At 38.8% G+C, this 9,358-nt stretch overlaps 1 protein-coding gene across 1 annotated transcript in view; it reads right to left on the bottom strand.

Annotated features, from left to right (window-relative positions):
• SEC24D (SEC24 homolog D, COPII component) overlaps window positions 1–8,782 on the bottom strand; it is an 82,970-nt gene extending 74,188 nt beyond the window's left edge. The window contains exons 1-2 of the mRNA XM_077815170.1: window positions 8,617–8,782; window positions 5,513–5,639 (exon numbers count right to left, since the gene is read on the bottom strand). Of these exons, the coding sequence (XP_077671296.1) occupies window positions 5,513–5,639; window positions 8,617–8,767 (278 nt within the window). The 5' untranslated portion in view covers window positions 8,768–8,782. The remainder of the gene's footprint in view (window positions 1–5,512; window positions 5,640–8,616) is intronic.
• Between the last annotated feature and the right edge of the window lie 576 nt (window positions 8,783–9,358).

Raw genomic sequence — 9,358 nt, forward strand, 5'->3', positions numbered from 1 at the left:
GTATTTAATTATATTTATTTTTGATTACAAATACTTGCACTGTAAAAAACAAAAGCAATAGTATTTTTCAATTCGCCTAATACAAGTACTGTAATGCAATGTCTTTATCATGAAAGTTGAACTTACAAATGTAGAATTATGTACAAAAAATAACTGCATTCAAAAATAAAACAATGTGAAACTTTAGAGCCTACAAGTCCACTCAGTCCTACTTAGATAATGCTGCCCGCTTCTTGTTTACAATATCACCTGAAAGTGAGAACAGAGGTTCGCATGGCACTGTAGTAGCTGGTGTCACAAGATATTTATGTGCTAAAGATTCGTGTGTCCCTTCATGCTTTAACCACCACTCCAGAGAACATGCGTCCATGCTGATGATGGATCCTGCTCAATAACAATCCCAGGCAGAGTGGACCAACGTACGTTCATTTTCATCGTCTGAGTCAGATGCCACCAGCAGAAGGTTGATTTTCTTTTTTGGTGGTTTGGGTTCTGTAGTTTCTGCATCAGAGTGTTGCTCTTTTAAGACTTCTGAAAGCATGCTCCACACATCATCCCTCTCAGATTTTGGAATTCACTTCAGATTCTTAAACCTTGGGTCGAGTGCTGTGGCTATCCTTAGAAATCTCATATTGGTACCTTCTTTGCGTTTTGTCAAATCTGCTGTGAAAGTCTTCTTAAAATGAACATGTGCTGGGTCACCATCCGAGACTGCTATAGGGCAGAAATATAGGGCAGAATGCAGGTAAAACAGGAGAGATACAATTCTCCTCCCAAGGAGTTCAGTCACAAATTTAATTAATGTGTTTTTTTTTTAAACGCACATCAGCAACATGGAAGCACGTCCTCTGGAATGGTGGCTGAAGCATGAAAGGGTATACGAACGTTTAGCATATCTGGCACATGAATACCTTGCACCACCGGCTACAAAAATGCCTGTTCTCACTTTCAGGTGACATTGTAAATAAGAAGCGGGCAGCATTATCTCCCGTAAAGATAAACAAGCTTGTTTCTCTTAGTGATTGGCTGAACAAGAATAGGAATGAGTGGACCTGTAGGCTCTAAAGTTTTACATTGTTTTGTTTTTGAGTCCAGTTACCTAACAAAAAAACCTACATTTGTAAGTTACACCATCACGATAAATACATTACACTACAGTACTTGTATGAGGTGAACTGAAAAATACTTTTTTATCATTTTTACAGTGCAAATATTTGTAATCAATAGTGAGCACTGTACACTTTGTATTCTGTGTTCTAGTAGAAATCAATATATTTGAAAATGTAGAAAAACATCCAAAAATATTTAATAAATTTCAATTGGTATTCTATTGTTTAACAGTGCGATTAATTGTGATTAATTTTTTTTGAGTTAATCACAGGGTGGATAAAAATCAATGATTTTTTTTAAAAAATTTTTTAAAAAAATTAGATTTTTTTAAATTTAAATTGGATTTTTTTTGATAAAACGCTTTTTGAGGAAAAAAGCAATCTAAAGATAGTTTTAATTAAGATACATTATAGCTCAAAGATCTCATCATGGAACAGGGATTATAAATTCTAATTCTATAGTATGAGACAATATATTCATGTAATGTTTAAGAAAAGTTTTGTAAATGAGTTCCAATAGTTCATGGATTAGGGACCCAATTTTATGGGGTTCCACAGGCTTCTGTACTGATTATTTAGGTTCATCTTTTTATCTACCCAATGGGACTCAGTGCTCAGTCTAGAAGATACCATCAGAGATGTTTCGTTTTGCAGTTCTCAAACTGTGGATTTGCGTCTCCAGAGATAACATCAGGGGTTAAAGTAAAGTGGCATGGGTCGGTACAGCGTACCGGCATAAAGTGGCCGCCAGTACCGGTCCGAACAGCAGCGCTTTAATGTCATTGCCCCTTCACCGCCCCCAGGCCGCCGACAGGGTGGCGCGGGGTGGGGTGGGGCAAAAGACGTAGCTGCCCCGGGGCTGCAATTTAAAAGGCACTGCTGGAGCCCCGGGCCCTTTAAATCGCCACTGGAGCCCCGGGCGATGCAGGTCAGGCAGCGCAGATGGGCTGGCTGGGGGACGCTGACACACCAGCCCCGCCCCTTCCGCCCAAGGCCCCGTCCCTTCCACGGAGGCCAGAGCTGGGCCCATTCTGGTAAGAGCTCAGTTTTACTTTCACCCCTGGATAACATGCTGGTTAACAGCAAAAATGTTTTAAACAATATATAGAGGTGAGAAATAACAGACCTCAACCCTATTGTCCCTCTGCAAATTTGTGCACACAAAGTCAATCTCTTACCTCTCTCTAAAAGTGCAACGTTTCAAAAAGTTCAATGAATAGAAGATGGTGGGGACAGAATAGATCTGGACAAGGAGTAGTAGTCTGGCGATAAATATGAGAAGGGAGGGACAGGCAGTAAGAACAAAAATGAAACTATTTGAGCAACATATTCCAGAAATCTTGAGGTCTTTCTGAGTGCAGCCTTCATTGATTTGAGATCTACCATACCATTCTCTCACTAGAAGGGAAAACCTATAATGGCAGCAGGCCGTAAAAGAGACCCAGTTTGTGAATATTTTAATGAAGTTCCTCTACACCTGTGCGTAAGAGAGGCATGTGTGCAAAATGCAAACAGTGCAACAAAGAAATGCAAGGCCTGGTTGCCCAAATTAACAACATCATGAGAAGTGTTCCTTCTCAGGAGAAAGCTGCATTGACAATGATGAAAGGAACATGTCTGAACATGCGGGATCTTCAGGTTGGTAAACTTTTTTAATTCCATACTTCCTTCTTCTGGACTGTTCTTGAATTCTCATGTTTGAGCAAAAAATATAGTTGTTATTCTATTGTACTATCATTTTAGATGCAGTTGTGATAAAAAAATAAATAGCTGAAATAGGCAGATCTTCCTTTTACAATTTCACCTTTAAAATAGTACTGAATGTCAGTGAATGCAATGAGAAATACTAAATAAGCAGTATGGTAATAATAATTAAATAACTTATTTTGTTTGGGAGAATCCATCCTCAACATACAGGATTCTGAAGACTATCCACCTTCAAGATCACCATCATTTTCTACAGTTTCAGAGTTATCTGCTAATGATAGTGTTTCAGTCACATCATGTATGTCACATAGCCACAGTATATCACCTATAGCAAAAAGAAAAAAAAATCTCCATCATCCAGAAACAACCGTAGATAACTTTGTGATAAGAAACAGCAGATTACAAAAAGAGGTAATTGATAAAAAAAATTGCCCTGTTTGTTTTTGCCGCAAACGCTCCTTTCCGTATGATTGAGAACCCACACTTCATTAACATGGTTCAGTCATTAAGACCAGGATACAGTCCACCCAACAGAGCAGACATTGCAGGCAAATTGCTGGATAAAGTGTATGAAAGAGAAATTGAGCAGTGTGCAAAAGGTCTAGAGGGTGAAATTGTTAACCTGAGCCATGATGGCTGGAGCAATGTCCACAATGATCCTGTTGTATGTGCTTGGGTGACAACAAAAGAATGGAATGTCTTCCTTACAGAAACAAATGTACACACAGCAGAATACTTACAAGAAGTAGCAGTAAAAGCTATAACAAACTGTGGGGAAAAAATTCAAATGTCTAGTACACAGCGTGGTAACAGACAATGCTGCAAATGCATCCAAGATGAGAAGAAATTTAGAAGAGAGTCCCAAGCTAATAACATATGGTTGCTGTGCTCATTTGATGCATCTCCTAGCCAAAGACTTCAGCGTTCCAGAAATAAAGGCTAATGTGGAAATTGCAAAATACTTCTGAAACAACCACTTTGCAGCAGCTGCTCTGAAAAAAAGTGGGAGGAAGCAAGCCAACTCTCCCACAAGACTTACAATGGAACTCAGTAGTGTACTGTTTTGAGCACTGTACCAAGAACTGGCCTAATCTGATGACAATCTGTGAACAAAATCGTGAAAAAATAGACGGCACTGTCACAGCCAAAGTTCTCAACATTGGGCTTAAGAGATGTGTCGAACACATGCTGAGTACCCTGAAGCATATTTCTGTAGCCTTGAACAAAATGCAGGGAAATAGCTTTTTTGTTGCTGATGCTGCTGAATCTGGAAGGAACTGAGATAGATCTTAAAAAGAGAAATATGCAATGACAAAGTTAAATTACAAGCATTAAAAAACGAATGGGACAAGCACGATCTCCAGCTCATTTTCTTGCAAATATTCTCAATACTCGGTACCAGGGTCAAACCTTAACTGCTGAAGAGGAGGAGATGGCTCTGACATGGACATCCAGCAATCATCCCTCCATAATGCCAACTATAATAAACTTCAGAGCTCAGGGTGAACCATTCAAGAAATATATGTTTGCTGATGTTTTAAAGAAAGTCACACCAGTGAACTGGTGGAAGTCACTTAAACACTTGGATTCAGAGACTGTTGAAGTGACAATCTCTCTTTTAAAAGCAGTAGCTTCTTCTGCCCGTGTAAAAAGAATATATTTTCTTCCTTTGGGCTAATTCATTCCAAATTGAGAAATCGTGTGAGACCTGAAAAAGCAGGAAAGTTTGTTTTTCTTTTCCAGATTATGAACAAACAGGAAAATGAAGGTGAAGACGACAGAGTTAGCTGCAGAAGCCAATATTTTAAGTTTCTCATGTTGACCTGGCTGACAGTCCATTTAATTTTTGTTGTTTTAAATATTTCATAACTATTTTAGTTAAAAACAATTTTAACAAAAACAAACCTGATTTTAAATAACTTGAATGTTTAACTAAATTCAAAAATTCATATGCTTGTTTTGTTAAAATATTATATGTTTGCTGTTGAAGAAAATAATCCAGAATACATAACATTGTTGTTTTACTTAAATAAAATAATTTAAATGTCTGTCTGGTGATGTTCTCCTCCTAATACAGCATGGAAAGAAAATCCTCCAAATATTAATGATTAACCTGTTGAATTGGAGATAGTTCACCCCCCCAGTGACTTCATAAATATCTGCTTCAATTACCTTTGGTAAATGAAATAACCAAACAATCATTCATTTTCTGATATAGCTGTAAAACTAATCTGAAAAGTTTTCAAAATAAATCACTTTTAAAATACATAGTGTGTACCTTCTAAAAATGAAACCTACACCTATCTCTGAGTTGTGAAGAATATGTATTAAGGTTATAACAACCAACAAGAATGCACTTCTATGTAGAAATCCATGATTAAATAGAGTCTTCCTGACTAGTGATTTAAATCAAATGCTCCCTGGTTAATCATGAGTTAACTGTGATAAATTGACAGCCCTAAAATTTACCTACTCCTTCTTGGACGCTTTCTCCTTTTTCCTATCCCCAGAAGACTGGCTGACCATTTCAAAGCAACTTGTGACCCAAAATTTACTTTCACTTAAAAGCTAAACCTGGAAACTGAACAGTCCTCAAGTTAGATGGGTCAGAAATGGCTGAATACCTATGGATCAGCTATGAAAAAAATATATAAAGAAAAAGTTAGATCTGATCCATGCTATTTCTTGAAAATCACCTGTGTGGCTGATGTCCAGTTGAATGGGGGCCATTCTGGAGGTTGGTCTGGCTATACTGATGGGTGCCAGGAGGTGGAGATCCAACAGGAGCAGAGGACCCAAAAGGCACAGTAGATTTCAACATACCTAAAATAAGTCACATTTAAATACATTTATAATAGATATAAAAATGCATTAAATCCATTAAATGAGGACTTACTGGAACAGAACAATTGGGAGATATAAGAATTACGGTTTCAATACCAACAGCCAAGACTGGATGAATTCAGAGCCAGGCACAGAAATGAATTAAAAAAATCCATCAACAATGCTCACCATTTATGACTTCCTTCTCACCTTCCTCTCTTTTTCAGGATTTCCCATTCCTTTATTGCTTTCAAGGATGCTAGTTTTTGTACACTAACAAGCACAGATTATAAACAGCAACCTCAGCTATGCTATGGCGACAACCTTAAATGTTAAACTTTATAAAGGGGTAAATCCAGAAATTTGACAGGAACAATATAAATAATAAAATAATAATATTATATAAGGTAACATCGAATACTTGCTTAGGAAAATAAACTAAGTTACCAACAAAATAGAAAGTTTTTTCAACACCACCTTGTGTCACCCCAAGAGGGAATCAGTAACTCCTCACCCTGGCTTCAAAGTCCAGCTTCATCTCTCTCCGGCTTGTGATACTCCTTTGCTTTGGCACTGTGATGACCACAACTCTTTCCAACAGGTTCACCCACAAACGACAGCTCCTCAAGCCGGAGGATCACGCCCACTTCCCAGATTGTACCTCCATCAGTGTCCCAATGGTCAACCTCACTGGGCATACGATCTATATCCCTTGCAGCCAGGCTCCTAGCATGCTGCCCTTCAAGGTCCACCTTCCTCTAATACAGCTTGCTCAGCAAATCCCCTTTTTACATCAGTGACGCTTCTTTTCGCCTCCTTCTTCTCTAACCACCTTCTAAATACCTCCTCTCCAGTAGATCCCAAGCCCCATCACTCAAACTGCCCTCTCATTGGCCATCTCTCCCCAGGACAGCGCTCTGTGTTGCTGCATCTCAGCTGCAGGCCCTCTATTACCCTTCTTGGTTGGCAGCAGGTGCTTGTTCCCAGGTTACTACAATGGAACAAAGGGGGAAGAGAAGGAGAAACAGAAGGAAAGAGATTGTGCAGGAAAGGAAAGAAAAAGTCAGAGTAGGAAGATGAAAAGGATTCTGAGAAAGGTAGGGAAGGGAAAGATGAGAAAAAAAATTAAGAGCTAGGAAAGAGTCTCCGAATTAGTGCAGGAAAGGACCTGTGCACTTTTATTCGGAAAGTTTATTTGGGAATTCCTAGCCTACTCATTAAGCTTTTTAGTAAGAAGAAACACCAACAGTTAAGTTTTCCTCAGTAAGACAGTGCTTTTCAGAAAACTGAAAGAGCCTGACAATACAGGCTTACCATAAGAATGCAGCTCACCTGTAACCAGTATCCCTACAGTAGGAGTGTTGCTTAAACATTGAGAAATCCAAATTGCTGACCAACGGTACGGAGATTACAATTTATAAAGAACAATAATGTAACGCAATTAATGTTCCAATCAGTGTTTCTTGGATTATTTTTCTTTTAGGTTAACTTTCCTTAAAGTTAAAGTTTGGATGGCTACCAACTTTGGTACTCTCCTTTCTGAATATTCCATATCAAAAAAACTTCTAATTTCTAGAGGTTCTTCGATTTCATTTGTCCAAACTCAGTCTTGGTATGAAGGTTGCACTGCATTTGATAAAGAGTCCTGGCTCCTCGCTCTAGGCTGAATTTGTTCCTGTCACTCATTTCATGAGAACAAGAAAAGTAGACAGGCTATTCAACAAACTACATATACAATCTTATGCAATATGAAGAAATCAGCCTTCTAATTAGCTGTCGATCCTGCTTAATATCTGAAAAATGTAAATCCTAATCTAAGTTTTCATCTTCTTATAGTCCTCTTTTATCTACCTTCTATAAAAGCCTTGAAGGACAGCTCAAACACCTTAACTATTTTAATATGTGCTCTACCTGCCTCTCTGATGTTGGCCAAAACTTGTATGTCATTTCCCTTTGCAGACTCAGTATCCTGCCCACCGAAGTTGTTAAGTTTTTCTCGCCCCCTTTTTAAGCCTTACTCTTTGATTAAAGGCTACTGCCCTGATTTTTCTCTCCAGTATATACTCCTTTAACTTCATTGAAATGACACCTGATTTACACAGGTCAGTGAGTAGAGAATCTGGTCTTATATAGGTTGCCAGTATAAATCTTTGGTCATTTTCTTGCATCAATCCTATATAAGTTCAATCACATTCTCTACTTTTTAAAAAATCTGGAGCCCCAGTCTGGCAATCTTTTTTTGAGTTTTGTATCCTGACATAGGTGTAAGTACAAATATTCACTGCAGCTACATGTTTGTCCTGCTTTGCTTTATCTGATGTCTGTCAATTACAATGTATTAATCAGTAGACACATCATACTGAGATATAATGAGCAACTTTCCACCCAGCCTATAAAAACTAGCCAGGCTATTTTCCCTATTAGAAGCCAATTGGTTCCTATATGATCAGATAGCTGGCCTATGTTTTCCTCTTTTTAACTGACCCCACCACTGAAAAGACAATCTCAATGAGTACAATACTGAGTACAGTACCAACTCGATGTTCACAGTCTAGATCCCGGTTAGGATCTCATTAATCTTTTAAATCAATTATTGGTCCTACAGCAGAAAACAGCTCATTTCTGAAGTGGACACCTCCCATCAAAGAGGTTAGCTTAGGAAACACCTCTCTTTGTTTTCAGAAAAGATTTTTAACTCTTTCCTTCTCTCTGCATATATTAGGCATTTCTTATCACTGTGGTATCCAAACACAAATACTACTTACTGTTCCCTGCAAAGCAAACTTCACATGCAGTGTAAGTATACATGAAAGGCCTGATTCTTTCTTGCTCTGCATATTGTCTTATCATTTGCAAAGTTGGTATAAGACACCACCAAATCAGAACAGAGAATTTTTCACTGGTGTAAATGATTACATGAGATGCAAGACAATTAAGAATCAGGCCCTGAGTATATAGTACACTAGTACTGCCTTACCTGACTGAGATGCCGAGTATGATGGGTTTGGGTTGCCATAATGCCCATAAAGAGGTGAAGATGTAGGTGGTCCAAAGCCTGTAGAAAAACCTCCAATACCCGGTTGGGATTGGGAATATGGAGGTGTTGCAACATAACCTTGTTGGCTCATTCCGATATTATTCTCATTCCAAATGGGAGTCTTCCTTACGAGTCTGTAAAGGAAAGATTTCTATCAACTCTTACTCCATAGCATCCTACAAGACTCACATTTTTGTTACTGAAAGGGATACAATGAAAACCTTAAGGCAACACAAACAGAGTCAAGAAGAGAACAATTTTTTGTTCCCATCTCTTCCCCAGCCTTACTGTGTGAACTTGAACAAATCACTTAATTTATCTGGACATAGTCATTCTATCCCAGGGGAAAAGACTACAGAGTAGGGGGTTTGGTTTTTGGGGGGGGCTGGTGATCTTTGTGGAAGAAAACTCTTTGAACTGTTCTATTAGGAGGCGGTGAGAACGGGCTGCATTTGCCCCCAAAGAACAGAATGTGGGTCCGCTCCCCAGACACCACAGATCCCACAAGATACAGAGGAAGTGCAAAAAAAGCAGAATGAGGGTGGGGCAGGACCACTCCAGCAAACACTGGTCCTACCCCAATACTCCCCCTTGCACCAGGCTGTCTTGCATAAGCAAGCTGTGCAGTGAGCCTCCTGAACCAGACAAATTTCCAGTAGTGAGGGAGGATTCAAGGTCCTTT

Source organism: Eretmochelys imbricata, chromosome 4, assembly GCF_965152235.1.
Source record: "Eretmochelys imbricata isolate rEreImb1 chromosome 4, rEreImb1.hap1, whole genome shotgun sequence".
NCBI classification, from domain to species: Eukaryota; Metazoa; Chordata; order Testudines; family Cheloniidae; genus Eretmochelys; species Eretmochelys imbricata.